Source organism: Sycon ciliatum, chromosome 1 (genome assembly GCF_964019385.1).
Source record: "Sycon ciliatum chromosome 1, ocSycCili1.1, whole genome shotgun sequence".
In the NCBI taxonomy this organism is placed as follows: domain Eukaryota; kingdom Metazoa; phylum Porifera; class Calcarea; order Leucosolenida; family Sycettidae; genus Sycon; species Sycon ciliatum.
This window is the reverse complement of record NC_088643.1, coordinates 46,328,191-46,347,785: the sequence shown is the minus strand read 5'-3', so window position 1 is coordinate 46,347,785 and position 19,595 is coordinate 46,328,191. Positions and strand designations below refer to the sequence as shown.

Genomic DNA, 19,595 nt, shown 5'->3' with positions numbered 1-19,595 from the left:
TCGGTCACCATCGCTTCAATGCGCCGGTTTGAGAAGGTCTTCAGCCAGCCAGGGTTGCAAGTCCCAGCGATTTCATCCAGCCATTCTAGTACGTCATACTTCAGACTCCGATGTTGACAGGGTGTTCTACGCCTGTCAGCTGCTGCTGACATCACTCTTGATGCATACCCTTAGCCATGACGAGATGCCTCAGGCTAGTCTAGTGACTCGGTGTCCCCCTTGCTCCCAAAGGTGAACGTGTATCAAGAACGGTTTCAACCACGATGGGTAGCGTACGTGACAGTGCTCGCTTGGTAAAGGCTTGTGCGTGCGTGCACAGAGGAAAACCATAACGTTAATGTGAATGTGTTCATGTCCAAGATAAGCTGAGAGTTCATTCATTGCCGAGCGGCCGGCCCGGAATGGAAAGCATTGAGAATCGGCGGTGAACGGAGGTGCATGCAGGCCCATTCTTCTTTGCTGGCGGCAAAAGTTGTTTCAGGAGTCCATGGCTACCGCTTTGTGGTTCGAGCCACGTGCTGATGATGGAGGGACTCAAAGATCTTCTCTGAAGGGTCATCTGTGCTGCGTGTCCAGATCTCACACCATACACGGGCACAGTCGCCATGCTTGAATGCCACCTGGAGTGGTGTGATCACCTGATTCGGTTTGGGCTTGCAGCTCCACCGTCATTACATGTACTACGTGACCTCCTTACTACAGTGTACTGGGGAAGAGGGCCTTCTCTTTGCCAGCCTGACAGCTAGTGATCTGTGAGCGTGCCCAGTCTTGTGCTAGTGGCGAAGGCCGTTCAATAAAGCTAATGGCCGATATCCGACCTCGTTCGGTCAGCGCAATACTCTAGTATGGGTGCAGTGCGACAGGGTGCTAGGTATCCGTGCGTGGGAAGGTGCAGGTGGTCAAGGCATAACCAATATTTTTATGTGCATGTGCTCGTGCCTGTTATATATCTGCTTAGTCATAATATCCTCTCCGAGAGCCAGCGGATCAAGCTACAGAGCCAGAGACAGAATTGGCCAAATGGGTTGGCTTTGACCTTCAGTGGGTGACATGTGTGCTTGTGAACGAGTCATGTATCGCACTTTCATTTCGGGCTTTCCTTCGACCTTCTAGCAATCCAGTGATTAAGTTAGCAGCCTATCTGCATCTTTGTACGCTATCGTCAGCGCGGAAGACCTACTTTGGCCACAGACAAAGCAAGGAACAAGTGCAAGTTGGTGCCAAGAATTTGGCAGATTTCATCCGCGATGCGCTAATGCGATACGTCCCTTACACTTAACCCTGGTTCAGTGCGGGGTTGGAGCAGTGTTGGGGCAATTCGGGATGCATGCATACATGGTAGTGGGTGTCCGGGGACCGGGTTTACTATGCCATGATGTGCCGTGCACCCTCCACACACCGCGAATGCGTCAGTATGCGATATCAGTGTAGTCGTTTACACACACACATACGTAGTCATTGCATCAACAAACATCTCCACTGCGTCGTGTTGGTATTCACTAGCTTCAGTGGCGGTACCATTATACAGGTACAGTTGCATCCTATGATACAGTGCGACGTAGATGCGCACGTATTCGTAGTCTGATCGGAGGGGATTTCGAAGACATGCTTGATGTCCCTGATGGGCATCACATGGACGGCTGTACACGACAGCGTGATGTCTGCACTATTGGTAGCTGCCAGTGCTCATACTATGTAAGGTGTCGCATTGACGTGCTGATCGCCCCATGGTGCTTTGTGGTGGAGGTACCCCGTCGGCAAACATGATGTGCGGCAAGCTTGCCTGGAACGATGAAAGGCATCCTCTTGGACGGGTTCAGCGCTGTACAGCGTCAACGTCGTGCGGTTCTGCCTCTGTATCATGAACAAGATGTTTGCTGGCAGCGGACAGACACGGTAACATGAACGTACCATCACCAGCGAACATGTACACGGGGGTTAATCAGCCAGTCATGGTCACGTCGTCATGGTCACGTCGACCTTGGGGATTACAATAGGGTTGCGCTTTCTGCAGTCGACATGTACCCGAAGTCAGCTCTCGTGCCAAGCACAATGCAGACATGGCATGGTGCTGTTCGATTTCAAGTGCACATAACAGTATTACATGTGATGGTCACACGGGGTTTTCGGCTCAATGATGGTTCCAATTATTCACCTTCGGGAGTCACAAGCAATTGCTGAACACATACCGACTCGTAGAGCTAAAGAGAGGCGTCATGGTGTTGCTGCACTGGAGTCCAGGTGTCAGAGAAAGGCACAAGAGGGGCAGATCTTAAAGATGTGGCTATTCAGAGACTTCGTGTTCAACTGATGTTTAATTCTACTGTGGTCACGACTGGACCTGTGGCATGTCAGAGAAAACCGGTCACTGTACCATTCTTGGCGCATTATACCACTTTTACTAATTCAGCATCAATGGCACTGCGCTCTGAATATAACTTATAAGCACGAAACCCATATACAGCACTGCACACACACACATGTATGTAATCGCCACGCACTGAATGGAGAAGAAATTAACGACGTGTGCCGCTGCACACGGCAAGCCAGGACATGATCGATCCCTCAGCTAATCACCAATGCCTATTCGCAGCGCATGGCATGGTCGCTGGTTGCCCCGGCTGCATGCCCACGGTGTAAACCATCGACCATCGAATTGATTTCCATCAGTGTGGCGATGATGAAAGTTGAAATTGGTGGGGGAGCTAAGCGAACTTCAGAGGCTGGGTGAAACGCCATGCGATAGGCGTGTGGACCGATCCACCTACCGACAAATTGTGATGGCTCGGAGCTTGAAGATTTGTCGAGGCTCCAACTGCGTCGGTGTGCTGCAGTATAATGTGAACCATGGATTTCCAATTAAAAACCACAACCACAGGAAATAATCCGGCATCGATGCCCAATCTCATCGACAGAGTTGAATCATGTACAAGTACATCTACATGTTGGTGTAAATTTCTACCCACGTATCTGCTCTGACATGCACATGTCATACATCCATGTAGAGCATACGGCAGTTTATCAAGTACAAGACGTACACATTGGCGCTATGACACACGCTGTCAAATGCGTTACCACAAAACTGAGGTGCTGTGCGGTCCACGATTCATCTGCAGAGAGCCATTTGTTCCTCCTTATGAATACATGATTAATATTTTTACCTTCTCCTTTTGGCTGACATGCGATAGGTGAATGTATGAACGTGTGTGAAGGCCAATTTGTTTGCTTCGTTTCACAACTCTGCGTTTAGCAGCCTAGTAATCGAAACCAACCTAGCAGACAAAATTAATCATCACGTGTGAGCAAGAGTACTGGATGTGAGCGGCGTAGAGTGACCAATCCTGGCATTCCAATGCACATGTACATGGTCTACTACTACTGTAGTGCTGCACGTACCTTGTAAACGAACTGCAATTACATGTATGAACTGTGATAAGTATAATAGTCCTGCCAGGTGGGAGGTAGTACGCGGAGAGAATGTGAGTGTGTGCACAGATATTCAGAAGATTGTATCTCGACGCGGAGATGATTATAAGTTGTTACACGGATGGTCAACGGAAGGAAAAGACCAAACGGAACATGCACAGGATATACATGTACGTGATACTCTGAGTGCTGTCCCTGACGGCCTGAGGAGTGCGGATCAATAATACTCTATGGTATTTCTATAATTATAGGATTGGATAGGTATTACTATTACTCTGTGCGTGTGTGTGTGTGTGTGTGTGTGTGTACGTGTGTGTGTGTGTGTGTGTGTGTGTGTATGTGTGTGCGGTGTATGCATGTACATGTATGTGTGTGTGTGTGTGTGTGTGTGAGTGTGTGTGTGGGTGTGTGTGTGTGTGTGTGTGTATGTGTGTGTGTACAGTCAGAGCGTGCTGAAGACATTTGTATCCAGTGTTAGTGTGTGGCGTTTAGAATGTCGACTACAGACGACAGACGACAGTATTCCAGGGTATTCAGTGGCCAGGCACCCGCAGCTGTAGCATGCAGCCGTACATGGAGTCAGTGAAGCAGTGACTCTGTCAGTTTTGAGCCGGAAGGTAGCCCGCAGATGCCAGCACCCATCTTCCTTTGCTGCACCTGTGGGTCAAAGTGACAGTCAGTAGACGCCATATCTGTGCAAAACTTCATCTAACGCTTCATGGCACATTATACATGTACATGTAGGTCATACAGAAGTCAAGAGCACTATGTACACTGGAAATATGCCGTGTTCTGCATGCTTGCATAATGCCAACAAACTGCAATGCATGATGTTCATGATTTCATGAGTTTCAGTAGCAGGAGACTGGTGTTCTGCATTTTACTCATTTCAGTCACTTCAGGTACTGCTTCATTCTGCAATGCATTACTGCTACTGCACTAGTAAGTGAACTGTTGTGTAGCCTAGTTAAGTCTGCTAAGACGAGTGCCCGCCGACAGTGGGCCAGCCGACCGCCGAGTCCTGTGAACCACTCCACCCCTCTTATCTATGCCTCAGCTCTGTCCGTACAGAGCGGGCTGTGACATGAATACCATAGCGTGATGTGACTCATGACGACAAAACAAGGTTTGTGGTATGACATAATTTTATGCTGTGTGTCCACATACCTGGGTAAATTAATGCTAGTTATGTATCTGAACTGTCGAGCACAGCCAGTCAGTGAAATAAACCTGATCACGGGGCTTCGTGTCATCATTATCGTCCGTAAGACAATACACGTAACGCAAAAGTTAGTTGCCCGAGGCGAGCTGCGAATTAGAGGTTGCCACGCCAGAATGTCATGTTTGAATCGATCTGCCAGCAGTGGTGCTAAGTTTAGTTCATTGCTGACTACGACGCATCTTACTCCTCAGGCGAAGTCTCTATTCCCGTCTTACGACCAGTACACGTCTGTCTGTTTGTTGTGATGTGTTGCAAAGAAAACTGACAGCAGAAGTAGTAGATCCACCACATCTCTGCACCAACCAAAACATGAAGTGAATCCAATTGTTGCGTTAGGCACTAATAACACTCATGAGTCATGGACAATATCCAGAGGCTAGCTGCTGATGGACACATGGAAGCCTCCACTTCGCCCCTTCAGACAGTTCAGTGTCTCATCGCCAAAGGGAGGGGAACAAAACGCTCCGACGTAAGCTTAATCGCCAAATACTATAATCTGGTGTGGACGGACAGCTAAGCAAATCAAGTCACATCAGGACAATCCGACATGCTATCAGTGGCTCAGGACAGACGATGTCCAGTGGACACTTGAGGGGAATCGCAAGGAACTCGATAATGCTGTGATGTTTTCGTAGCAGTCGAGTGTTAGACGTGGTGTTGTTATAGCCCCGTCTCTTAACTGATAGTGATGCTACACGTTGGCCACAGGTACGGAGACAGAGACATAAGATGTACTAAACAGCCACTCCACCCCTTGCTATTTCTCAATATTCGCCTAATAGGCCCAATAGTAATACGCATGCGGTGTGTAGAAGAAACGCTAACGGTTCCCACGATCGAGTCGAGGCAGATACATGTAATGCGCGTGTGGCAACGCTGCACGTAACCTACCACGTTTTTTGTGTATTTTGCAGCTGTTCTTTGATTAAAATGCACCTAGAATAACCACTGAATCACTGGTATTTTGCTTTGCAAAAAAGGCCCATATACGCTCAGTTCAGAATGTGAACATCTCCTCTAGAAACGGAGTCGTTTCCGACGGATGAATCAAAACGAATCACCCATCAGGGCTCTCGGCTTATCCACGCCAAGCGATACGCCAGGGGGTGTGATTTGAGAGTATCTTGTCCACAGTGCCCGTTGGACTGTACGGTAGCAAGGTGTGAGAATGGGCGGAAACTCGGGGAAGCGCGTGTGAAAACTGCGAATGCTCCGCACAAAATACTCGCCCGGCGACGTTATCTCGCTCAGGTCACGACACGAAGGTAAATTGACGACCCGGCTAACGCATCACGTCGAACCGCCCGAGGGCAAGACGTGATAAAATTGTTTCAATTTCGTCAGCAGGTCCAAGATAGAGACAGTGAGATACTGTGCCAGTGTGGAAAAGGCCTGGGCCAAAGCAAACCGTGACTCGCTCGCAGCGCAATCAGCTGATATGACAACAGTCTACTGTGTCATTTTCTCACACAGCCAAACTGGTATGATCCCAGTTGATTCCGCATTATATTCGCCATGCATTCCATCTGATACTATTCCATCAGGCTGAGGAAAGTATGATTTCGCCCAGGTACATGTACATGACTACACTGTAGTACACTATACACCATGTACCATGGCATGAGTATGGACTCGCAGAGCACGCCGTTCACTTATCTCGTGTCATAATCCGCTGTCTGCTGAGTACAGAGTCTGGTAGACGTCAAAAAGGAGTGGCTCCTATCTGGGATGGTCTCGGCCAGGCAAAATGAGTACAATCATGTACATATGTACATGCACATGGAGATTTCTATGCAGTTACAGCACCATCCCATGTACCATGTCACTTGTGCTTGAGGCGAGATACAAAATCTACATAATTATATGACTGGTTAAGTCAGGGTGTCACCCAATCACCACGCCATCGAATCCGGCCACAAGATTATCTAATTGTACAGTAAGATCGGGCGCCGAAGAACGCAGGGGCTCGAGCGCAGCCTAGGAAAGTTCTTAAATTTTTGATTCTAGCCAGACCGTTCCTAATAATCTTATTCACGCGGCGAGTCGAGTGACGTCATGACGTTTGTCATGTACATGTACGCGTACATGTACATGTACATGTACATGTAGTGCAATGTAGTACAGTCCGTATCGCCTATAAGGTTGGCGGCTATAGTAATATACCGGATATAGTGATCAATTTCTCAAATTCATTTTCATTTGCCATAACTAAGTATACACAGTTATCGCATAATTATAGTAATAATCGTCTATAGTAATATATCGCCTATAGTAATCAAATTCATATTTCAAAAGACGTTTATTACACTATTTTTGCATTGGTTATAGTGATTGATGTAAAATCAAGCGATGTCAGAGGAGAACAGGGTGTTACTTCTTCGTGAAGAACTTGTCCAGTGAGTGTTGTTTGGTGAGTTTTGCTGTTACAAGTTGCCAAAATATGCCTCCATCATGAGGAAATCCTGATTTTGTGTGTCAGGAGCTACAGCCAGCTACATGACATTGTACATGTATGTAGTGCGTATGTGCACGGCGCGCTGAGTCGTTTGACACCCCACTCGCATACATTGCATGCAGTATCGGTCATAGTAATATATCGCTTATAGTGATAAAATGCTCAAAATCAAACACCAACGCTATAGGCGATACTGACTGTACTTCTAAACTAGTGGTAGTAGTGCCTAGTGGGTGTCGTAAAATTTAATACTGACTGTACATGTAGCTTTTTTTTTACGGGGTAACGGCCTCTTTTACGGGCAAAATGAAGTCATGTAGACGTGAAAAAAATTGAGATACCATGAAAGTTAAAAGCAGTTATGTTTACACGTGTACATGACATGTACTCACCTCCCATACATGTACAATGTAGATCTACGTACAATGTAGATCTAGTGTTCTTAAATCTGATAATTCTAGCCTGGACTGTTCTTAAATTTTGCCGGTTTTCCAGCCTGGGTGTTCTTCGGCGAGGTGTTCTTCGGCGCCCGATCTTACTGTAATGCAATAGGACGTCCACCAACACACGTACGTATGCGCCATGCACATGTAGACATGTGGTGGTGGTGGGGGGGGGGGGGGGGGGGAGGAGGACGGTGCCTGTGGAGTCCTGAAGGCTAGCTGGTCAGAGGTGGTGGTGGTGGTCTCTGCAAACCTGCGGTGTCTGACTTCTAGTTATACTGTACCGAAGTTAGTCAGAGGCAGTGCGATGGCTAGCCGAATGTGTGCGTCTGGAAAACACGAGACGGAAAACAAACGGGATAATCACAGTCTCTGCATTGGAAGACCAAATGGGGGTCAATGACTCCGGGCGATTAGGTATCATAATACCACTGTTAGTCCCATCTGATGGAAGCGCTTCGCCCAAATATTAATTTTAAAATAATAGAAGTTCGTCTATGGTGCACGCGTGATGACCTCATGCAACGAAAGGCCCTGGCTCCGGTTTCATGCCTTCTTTTCTCTTACAAAGTGTGTCTATGTGTTTGCGTTGACATTCACCACCACCATTGCGCTTACCCTCTACTCAGGCTCTGGTTATGTCTATGTTTTGATGGCTAATGTCAATGGGATAGCTATGATGAGGCAGCCAGGATGGTGTGGGGACCGTGCATGCCGAACACCAAGACACTGAGGTGATCTGTGATCAGGCATCCACGGCTATTACTATCCAGATGAACCTTGAAACAAGACAAACGTCCATAGAGACCTCTCATAAATAGCGGAACACTCTGGTCTCCACCTTCCGAATTCTGTACATGTCCAGGTCGAAACAACTGGCTGTCGGGAGATCGAGTAAGTTGTACTTGTATGTACTTGTATGTACATGTACATTGTAGATCTCTGCATTCTTTGATTAACAGCTACATGGTACAGTAGTGAGGTGTGGTATCCCGTCAGAATAACTACGTTCTTACCATCAGGATACGTGAAAAGAGATTGCCAGAGGCAAGATGAGTGGCATGCATATTCGCGTCTGTGCCATAACGAGTATATGAGCCTTCATGGTCTGCAAGCTACTTTACGAAGCATAGTTACACCTTTCAGCCTCAACGATGCCGTTTGCAAGCGCTGCAGCAATGATTGAAAGCATACGCACGCCCGGCTTTGCCATAGGACAAAAACAGTGGCGGAAACGTCGCTGTTGGTGTAGGTACTTACATTCATGTACATGTAAACACAACAACAACAACAACAACAACAACAACATGTACTAGTATTCCTTGCGAGAAAGCATGTGCATGTACTAAGCCAATGTCACTCGTTTTCAGTCTGAAGCTGCGAACGGTAGGGGCCAGAGAGTTTTCAGAACTCCCTGCTAGTGCTACTTGATGGATGCGAATGAGTACAGTGTGCATGCTGTTTTAAAATTTAGGATTGTAAAATGACACTACAGTCCAGATATGTAGTGGTTACATTCATTACTAGTTGAGGAATGGAAAAGGGAAAAGTCTGAAGGGAAAACATTGACTGTCACCACCCGGACCTGAACCAGGGACCTTCGCTTGAGGCCAGCGATGCTCTAACCACTGAGCTATGGTGTAGCTGTCATTCCACTAGAGACCGTTCAAAATCAATTTTTCTTCAGACTTCAAAACTCCGGCTTCCTGTGATACTACACATGCTGGTGGGGCATTTTTAACCACTACACTTGTACTCATCTTCGTGCTAGTCAGGAGTGACGCAGAGTATAATGAAAGCACACTGCATGTGCTATAGTTATATCCATATTAAAGTCACAAAGCAGAGTTACCGTTGGCTTGCGAGCACGTGTGAACTTCTTGTATTTATAAGTTACATGCATGACTGTACATGTACATTTTCATACACACTAAACGTACTAGTACTAGTACGGATCATGGTACTGTAGCAGGAGTCACAAGGTCATCAAACTAGTACCAAGGAACTATGATACTTGAGAACTTAACTTGGGGATAGAATTACTTTTTCACCCAGGTGAGAAGGGGGCTTTGATTAAATCATTTCTGAAAGCGCGCAAGCATGCATTTCGGAATTAGGAAAAAAAGCAACGATTACGATGGAAGAAATATTGAATATTGAAGAACGTGATTACAATGGAGATAAACTACATACATGTATACATACTTTGACTTTCTGCAGCCTGGGCGTTACGGCTTACAATAGGTTAGGTGGGTGAGATTTTATAAGGAAACATTTCAAAACTGTGTCGGTGTGAAGAAATCCGGTATTGGCGCTGTTCACATCAGGGGTCGTGAGGTCTGCCCTACGCACTGTCCAGCCGTCCACTGGCTGTACTTGCGAGACCAGAGCATCCAGGCAGTGCCCCAGCAGTCGTTACGCGCCTGCACCGTCATTGGCGCCAAGCATTCCTTTGGCAGCAGACTGGGGAGTTCTGGAGACAAAAACCGGTTGAACAGCAGGAGAAATTGGGCATGAGATTGTGCTTCTGAATATGGTCCAAATACGTCATCCTCACAGCGCACGTGTGCAATAAGGTATAATTTACACGGATAAATGTATGTTAATGTGAAGTACATGTCCGTTGTACATCATTCAGGAAAGGGGTAAAGTAGCTAGTCCCTACTCCATAATACACGTCGTTTCTTCTTCATGTTTTCTAACACTTTCCCACCAGAAAATATCATGTAAGTGGGTGCAGAGTGTAGCAGCCAGCCCCCCCCCCCCCCCCCCCCCCCGGGACCCTTTACCCTGTTATCCTCACTAGCACGGTGTATCTGAACACTGAGTAAAGAATGGACGGTGCAGAGATACCCAGTGCATGCTGTGGAAGTAAGTAGCTTCTCTTCTTGACTTGCTAGTGCACGCAACAGATGAAGACTATTGAAGCAGATCTTGCAGCACAAGAATGATAATGAATGGTGGATAATTCTTAGCAGCATGCTCGCGCCACACTGGCTTACCGACGAGCGGAACGGAGGGGTCCAGGATCGGGTCGAGGGGCAAGCCAGCACCAGTGGTGGGTGGAAATGGAGTTTCCTTGGTGCCGAAAGGAAATGATGCTGTGATTGCTGCTGCTGCTGCTGCTGCTGCGGCCGTGCCCTGCTGGGTTGCCGCCTGCCCTGTTTGTGTTGTCTGGTCTGATGTAGTGGGCTGTCCAGTGGCAGCTTCCATGGTTGAGGCCAGCGCGGGCAGTTCGGTGCTGTTTGCTACCTTTTCTAACCGCTCCGTTGTGTTCATATTGTAGGTGGCTTCGCCGGTGGTGACTTCAGTGGTTGCGGCTTCGGTGGGCATGGCTCCGAACATGCTGTGTTCAGTGGTTGCGGCTTCGGTGGGCATGGCTCCGAAGATGCTGTGTTCCGTGGTTGCAGCTTCGGTGGGCATGGCTCCGAACATGCTGTGTTCCGTTGTTGCGGCTTCGGTGGGCATGGCTCCGAACATGCTGTGTTCCGTAGTTGCGGCTTCGGTGGGAATGGCTCCGAAGATGCTGTGTTCCGTGGTTGTGCCTTCGGTAGGCATGGCTCCGAAGATGCTGTGTTCCGTGGTTGCGGCTTCGGTAGGCATGCCTCCGAAGATGCTGTGTTCCGTGGTTGTTCCTTCGGTGGGCATGGCTCCGAACATGCTGTGTTCCGTGGTGGTGGCGTCGGTGTTAATCAGCTCTTCCGTGGTTGCCATTTGTTCAGCGGTGGGCAATTCTGTTGCATTGGTGGCATTGGTGGCATTGGTGGCATTGGTGGCGGACACTACTGCAGCATCGGTGTTGATTGTTGGGTACGTCTCGTAGATACCGCCTGGCCTTCCGAATACGGTCTTGCTTGTTGTCTCTCCCTGGAAGTTAGATCCGTCAGTGGGCTGCACGAGCGAGCTGGTCTCGGTCACTGTGGCGTTGCTTGTGCTGGTACTGTTAGTGGTGGCGTTGCCGCTCACATTCGCACTCACATTGCCTACTGCTGATGACACAGTTGGAGGAAGTGAGCAGAGGTTTGAGTTGCACAGGTCCATGCTGGCTGGACACTCTGAGCACGGCGTTCCTTGCTCATACGGTTGCAGTCCGCGATGAATCACGCCCCTAAATAATTAAACACCAGAAACGATGAAACGATTCAATTGCTGTCCTATAATGGTGATCTTGCTTACAGAATCAGTCCTGAATGTTGGTGCGAGCGGGCACGTACATGTAGATACCCATAACAAGCACGGCGTAATGCGTTTCGCCACGATTCATACGAGCATACAACCACATGCATGAACTCTGGGTGGGGTATTCCCAAGAATATGCATGCGTGTCGTTTAACCGCCCCGGGAGAAGTGGGGAGGTGTGTGTGTGTGTGTGTGTGTGTGTGTGTGTGTGTGTGTGTGTGGTGGTGGTGTGTGTGTATGGGGGGGGGGGGGTACATAGTACATACTCTTTGTATTCCCTGGTTCAGATCATATCAAGTATGCACAACACACAGAGCCTGCCTGCCTCGAGTGTGCAATAACGTCATTTCTGCGCGCGTGTCCGTCAATGGAGCGGTCATCGGCTGAAGAAATGCTAGACTTACTTTGGCGTGTAGTGACACACGAAGAAAGTAGCATTATCAAGGGCCATTCCGAGAAACTGGAACTTCTTGCAATCAGCTACGCCACATCCAACCTCATCGGACTCAGCGGACACAAGCTGTAGGTCAACAGAGAACCATGGCGTGGAAGAATTGTTAAAATACATTACATGTATGTCTGCTGCCAGACCAACGCGGCTTCGTTACAGATCATTGCCCTTGCTCGACGTCATGGTTTGGGCCAAAAACGCACCGCATCCGATAACCTGACTCAAAGAAACTCCGAAAACAAGCACACATGCTGCTCCTGGTGATCCTAAATTTTCACATTTGTTTGGATAGGTGTCATCAGCAGCTAGCTCCAAACAGGCCCAGGAACCGACTTCATCTGTCACAACACTCGTCATTAACTGAAGTCAGGTAGTAATCTGATTAGAGAACACATCCGTATTGATTTACCATGAACACCATTGGCCCGGTGGCAAATACACTGCCGACTGTGGGGGATCCAGTTCGGATTCCGTTCCCCTTCCATCGACATTCTCCCTTACGTACCTAAATCGAGGGATTCAATAATATCTTTCTCCTGATTCGATACTACTTTGTGTAGACTCGACTTACTTGTCGATAGTGGGTACAGGTTTCCTTCGGTGCGCAATATCCGCTGGTGAAGTTGAGAAACGCCGACTCCGCAAACCACTCGTGCACGAAGCGCGTAGGCTGAATGTCCGCGGTCATATCCGATCCGAAGCGGAATCCCAGGTTCTCTCCAAGTCCGGTGGGGAATTGCGCGGCGGCCACAGTGTTCGGAGCCCACTGACATGCCTCGGAATGAGCCTGAGCGATCTCTGCCAGGCTGTCGCTGTACGTCTGCGAAACAACACAAAACGAAAATAGCCAGACGTCATGAGCCACTCTTCCTGCATGGTATTATAGAGTTCATGCATGATCTGATTATAACCACAGTGCATGGCGCGTAACCACTACCCAATAGTACCAGGAGTAAATAATCTCCCAGCTTCGTCAGTCTTGGCAATACAAGTGAGCTACTGATGCTGCTATTGCTTCATGCAGGCAGACGGTAGTGGCCTGTGAAAATACCAGCAATGCGCGGGTTATACACTTTGGATATAACCCGCGCATCGCTAGCGCTGTAGAGTTGCAGATTTCATTAAATTTCTCATCTGCAGTGATTGTTACAGTTTGAGTTGGCGTGCAAAAAGTCGATAGGCTTGATCCAGGGAGTCATAAATTTATATGCCGGTATTTATTACTCCCTGGTTTGATCCACATATTCAGCATAATTATAGCCGCCATGATGGTAAAACTGTTGCAGTGGAGGTATTGGTAGGTAGTTGTCGACAGTTGCTCTCTGGTCCTGCCACACTAGAAGTGGCTATGCAAGAAAGTAAGGATTTGTTTGTTCATCGAAAGGTGCGGACGCCATTGAAGGTGACTATAGTCTCGGGGCAAGAACATGTGTAAACTTGTTGGTTGACAGCATGAAACAAGGACCTTACTCCTTAGGTGGAGGATGTATAATCTTCTAACTCGACCACAAGCAGACAGACCGAGTGTGTAACGATGGGTGTCTGGCCAGTCATCGGCCGAAGACAATTAGGTCGCTTTATAGCCCATTTGTACTCGCCAATATGGCTACAACAGTAGACACCTCTCTCTGAGTCCAGCCAGAGTCACTCAAAGGACTGTTTCAGATCCGATGAGGCTCCCGTCCAGCAAGCTGTTGACGCTGCCATTGGATCTAGCCTTTGTATTGAGGGCAGCATGTGCCGCATCGGTCGAACTGGGATAACTCGCCACCGGCATACTGCTACAGCTACTGCAACTACATGTATCATGGCTCTACCACTTCTGCCACTACTAAGTACTATTACATGCAATGGTATCCAGTACATGTGCATGCTGAACAAACACATACACGTACATACACAAACTGTGCATGCTACCATTGCACAAGACCACAGTCGGCATTGCAGTCTAACAGTTACCGGTACGAGAGCTTGGTGGAGAGGTTCCACCGCCAACGAGCACTTCGCCACAGGACGTAGGTATCTCACTGTCGCTCGAATTCTTTCTCACCGGCTCGGCGATCAAGTTATACATGGGTAGACGCTTGGCGGTGGACGCATGTCGCCGGATGCCCATCGTGTTCTCGCCCGCCGATAGCCGAGCACATTCTTGAGCATCTACACTACATTGTACATGACTACAAATTACAATGTCATGTACTTTGGTTTGCCCACTGGGCCAGGATCAGTACCACAACTGCACAAGTACATGACATTACATGAAGCCTCCGGCGAGTCGGGGTTTCAGTTTGTTGTGTAAGTGAGTTGTGGCACATTGCTGTGGTATTTTTCAATCACTGACTGACCCTGGCCTGCACGACCTTGGAATCTTTGTGGTATTCACCTTTATGGTGGTGTGGATCTTGAGGGCATGCATCCGTTAATTATTCTCTCTCCTCATCCATAATGCTCTCTGCGATGGAAGTCGTGCTAATCAGCACCAAACCAAACTTAGAACCAGGCTTGTAATAAAATAAGCAGGCAAATCGCTGGCAAAAGCAGGCCACGTAATGCGATGCCCGATCAGTAGAGTTCCATAATGCTCTCTGCGATGGAAGTCGTGCTAATCAGTACCAAATCAAACTTGGAACCAGGCTTGTAATAAAAATAAGCAGGCAAATCGCTGGCAAAAAGCAGGCCACGTAATGCGATGCCCGATCAGTAGAGAACGAGAATGACTGAGCATAATAATTACTAGACACCACCATTAATGATTCGAGAGGTCGTAGATAGGCTAGTCGCTCGTGTACACGGAATTATCTGTACTATTGGTAAGGAGGACACAGGCCATTCGACCTGTGCGCGACCGCAATATCAGAGGCAAGTGCATGTTGAAATGGTTGGTATTCTCACTATGTTGATTAACCGACATCATTGTCACGTGATCAGTCTCCATCCCCGACTTCTCTTAGTCTTAAAGTGTAAACACTACTCATGTAAGTGAGACATAATTATATTGTAAGGCAAGCTCGTCGATGAAACATATATCCACTTCCCATGCACCCCCTCGGCTATAGCCTCAATGAATCAATAATAATCGCAGACTCTATTTACCGATCACTGATCATCAGCGACAATTGCCTCGCCTCTCTCTGGCACTCCTAAGGATTTCCCATCAAACGTGAAACGGGGCCTGATGGCCGTGCACGGAGCACAGCGGGGAAACATAATTATCTCAAATACATCCGTGAGTAAAACACCTCCGATAAACACCTGAAGAGTCAGCGGGGGCAGACACTGTCTGTACGTTGACGCGCCTACGGTATGCAATGCTCTAAATCCATTATCGATTTGATGTGCGCACGCTGCTGGCCATATCCCCTAGCCCCGGACAGTACTCAGTACTCAGTACTCGGGGGAACAATCTTTTAAAAATGGATAATCTGCAAGTAGTTCCTTGTGGTCACGCCGATCCTTTAATTACTATCCCTGAGACAGGAGAGGGCGATTCCAAAGCTATCGCTGCATACGAGGGACTCAAAGCCTCGCTCTAGCTTATAATTCGAATAGCTGATGGTAATTGGGATAGTGTTCCAGTTGATTGCGGTATTCCACGTCCTATCCTACCCCGTCATTCCAGCGACACGAGGAAATACTCGTACTTGACCTAGCAGCCCCAGAAACTCTCTCTCTTTCGGCTTGTACCAGTGACAGCCCAGTGTAGAGATGAACGCCATAAGATGAGGCTGCACGATAGCAAGCGTGGCTTGGTGACTCGGGATAATTGTCGCACCCACTTCCAGGAACTACTAGTATTCCAAATGGTCGACACACTGGAATGCATTTAGTCCTACAACAATATGTACATTGCTCTGAAAGGTATATAGCAATGCTCAGGGGTGCATGGTTGGCCAAGTGGTTAGAGCATTGACCTTATTAACATGAGGTTGTGAATTCGATCCTCAGATTGGGCGAAGGTTGCTTCTACCTCCAACAGATCCATCAGTGTGTCCCTGGCGCAAGTTGTGGAGGAAACTGCAGCGCGGGAGGAGGTGACAATCGACCTTACCCCGGGCATGTGGAGCTCATTGAAACAAGAGGTTCCGAACAACTCCTTCCCCTATACGGTCATTATTGACTACGGGCTGCATTTAGTAGCCATTTACCCTTTCCTTGCATGGCGCATGTTGCATGTACGCACTTAGTCGTTGTGTTCATCATCTAAGAACGCGATCAGGGAAAGGGCTCGTTAGAGACATTTCGCACGATGACGTGACTCGTCTTTGAAAAGCTTCTAGCTATCGTGGTGCCAACTGTATTATCTTGCATTGTATTCGTCCTCTCTGTAATTCTCCGGTTAGGTGGACGACGTGAATCAATTGGTCGGCCACATCTACGAAGCGCCACAACGAGCCAACCATAATGCAGGTCGCAAGAGCGTTCTCAAGACAAGTGGTAGGTGCATAAGAATGCCATGGTTATACATCGGTTACCATATCTCTTTTGATGAACACCCATGTCCAAGCCCAGCTGACAGACATGCTGCTGCCCCTGAGCCGGCCCACCACAGAATCCACCACCAACATCATGTCAAACACTCCCAGGCCTTCCAATTGTCAAACCCCCTCCCCGCAACAAGTCCTGAAGATGACCTAACTTTTTCTTCTTTCCTTCTTTTTACCCCCCCCCCCTCCCCCCTTTGTGCCTTTTTGCACAGAAAATTCGCGGGAGGAAAACGAATCAACAGTTACACACCAGTAAAATGGAAGCCACTGGTAAACCCGACCCGGTGAATCCGACCTGGTGAATCCGACATGATCTCTTCGCTTCATTACTCTTCAGAATCGGGACAATGCATGGTGACGACCAGTCAGCAAACCGTTCGCAATGTCATCTTCTTTCCAGCTCAGTTCTGCTTGATCAGAGAAGTAACTAAGTACACTACTATTAACAGTGCAAGTCTCGCCCAGCTTTACATGTGGAGCAGCTTATAACACAATCGTACCGATCTCGGAGAACATGACAGTACTGTAATTGTGCGGAGGGTCTTACAGGATATGCCAGTGCTGTAGCTTCCTTGTTGTAGGTGTACTGGCAATTAGTCATTGGCGGATAATGCCGGCAGAAAATTGGTAAAAATTGGTACTTTTTCTGGTATGTTTCATTCATGTTCGGTATGCGGATAAAGAAATGGAGCAGATTGCAAGGGTCCACGGAGAGCCTGCCATAAGGTTTGTATGCTTATGCCAATTTTACTGTTTCTTGAGCAGTATCCACCAAGGCCTACTGCCATTACTTCTGTCTGAACACGACATTGTAGTTACTACTACTAGTACAATCATGTACATGTACAGTCATGACTCATGTATGACGCTGAACGTTTACATAATCGCCTTGTGCAAGAAGAGTGACTGGTAAAGCTATGGAGCCACTTGCGTGACTTTCTAGTCATGTAACTACTAGTAATCATCACGCATGAGTACAGCCTTTAATAGTGTTGCTTCGTACTTTGTGATTTGTTTAGGTCACATGTACATACATCATGTACATGTAGGTACAATAAGACATGTAGCCATATGTAGGCACGTTTTTATTTGAATTCGCAGAAACAAAAGGGGGTGTCGCCCGATTACATTGAAGCGAATAGAATCAATTGTGTACAGTCTCGTGTCCTGTTCTGTTTGTCTTCTCACTTCTGCTCGGAGTCCTGTTGCAGTGTTGGATCACTGGTGGTGCACTATGACTAGTCGACTGTGGTTCTACCTCACACCCGGACTATCATCAATGACATAGACTGACATTAGTACCAGTCCTACTCGTACTGTGTACGTCATCATCCGGGCAAAGCATTCTACTCCTCACTGCAGTGCACTCAATGGTGTGGCTTCCTGCCGTGCTCCCAATTCTCCCAATATTGCGCACCCAATACTTGTATAGAGCATACACAGTCCGTAGAATCGCATCTGTGCCGCCAAAAAATCCTTTACTGGAAGCCTGATATACAGCGGACTGGTGTTCCAGTGGAAAGCTCGTGTACCTATTTTTGACCCCGTGGTCTCACCTGCCTTCTCCATACCAACCAAACCCGGCTTTATGTGTTGTTAGGCGGCGGAAAAGACATCGAGTCGGCACCGTGGCTTCTTCAACACTGCACTGTGGATGGTGATCAGTGACACATGTACGCTGCGCATCTTTTTAATTGTCACCATGGGATGTACTCGCAGAGGGTGGGAAGGTGTATTGTTCAGTAGTTACCAGCAGGGAGTTCAAGGCATTGGCGTCCCCAAGTGGCAATGCACTGTGAGCTAGAGCCCATTACTGAAGGTTTGTTCTCTGCTGAAACCCCTCGCGGAGTCCCATCCCACTGTTAGTCCTGCCTTACATGTAGCCTAGCTGATAGCTGCACACCTAGATGACATAATTGATACTGTCTTGATAAGCATCTTCACTGAGTGTATGGAGATTTACAATGATCTACATGACTGTACATATATGGTATACATGTGTACACGTGTGCATATGTATAGGCACTACAGCCAGTGGATAGCAATTGAAGAAGGTTGAATATACAATGGATCACATGCCCGGCCACTCTTGATCAGAAGTACACCGGTTTCAGTTTCCCTTCCAACATTCGAAGTCGACTCCGATGTGAACGACTTCCTTAGTGCCTGTCCGACTCCTGCTGGTATGAACGAGCAGCAGGTCTACGTGTGCCTGGAAGCAGAGCTTCGGCGACGTCTTGCTTACATACAAGCCACATGCTCCTCTAATAACAACCGACCTGTGCAATGTGCAGTGTGCAGTGTTGCCTTGGAACTGCTCCTGACTCTTCACACACATAGTCCGCAGGCTTTCCGCTTACGGCAGGTTCCCTCACCTGTACTTAGGTCAGAAGGTTATCCCAACATGCTGGAATTTCCTTCCACCAAACGATCAGCCACGTAGACACACGCAGGACCTCTTAAGTTAGGTTTGCTTGTTGCCTAGCTAGTGTGTTGAAACACAACATAGAACTAGAAGATGGCAGACATCAGAACGCATGCAGGTACAAAGACTCTAACGTTACTGCAGGGTGCATGCAGCTACTGCAATCATCGACTACGTGCATCCTTACCAGTTTCCTCATGTTGGCCGCCGTTGGATGCACCTCTCCACGCAGGGCATTGTGAACGTCCAGGATCTGCTCCTTTTCCAGATCGGTCAGCAGCGCATCACATGATTGCAGTAATGCAAAGGACACTAGAACACTACACACTGCTTCTCTCAGGTAATGATGCATGTTTAGTAGAGGAGTAGAGGAGTTGTGCTGCACGTCAAATACACAGTCAAGGTACACCTAGGCCTCCGCACAATCCAGGGAGAAGGAGACGAACAGCAAGTTGTCCACTCACTACCAACGTCTTGTTGTTCTAGAGCTTCTAGCAGGAACTGTCAGGA

General features: G+C 47.9%; 1 protein-coding gene across 1 annotated transcript; it reads right to left on the bottom strand.

Moving 5' to 3' along the window:
* Window positions 1–9,405: 9,405 nt before the first annotated feature.
* LOC135828870 (uncharacterized) lies at window positions 9,406–19,595 on the bottom strand. Its single transcript, XM_065341303.1, has 5 exons — window positions 19,273–19,595; window positions 12,748–12,996; window positions 12,130–12,245; window positions 10,549–11,654; window positions 9,406–10,019 (listed from the first exon to the last, which is right to left on the bottom strand). Exons 1-5 carry the CDS (start codon window positions 19,435–19,437, stop codon window positions 9,865–9,867), a joined length of 1,791 nt encoding a protein of 596 aa, XP_065197375.1. The 5' UTR covers window positions 19,438–19,595; the 3' UTR covers window positions 9,406–9,864.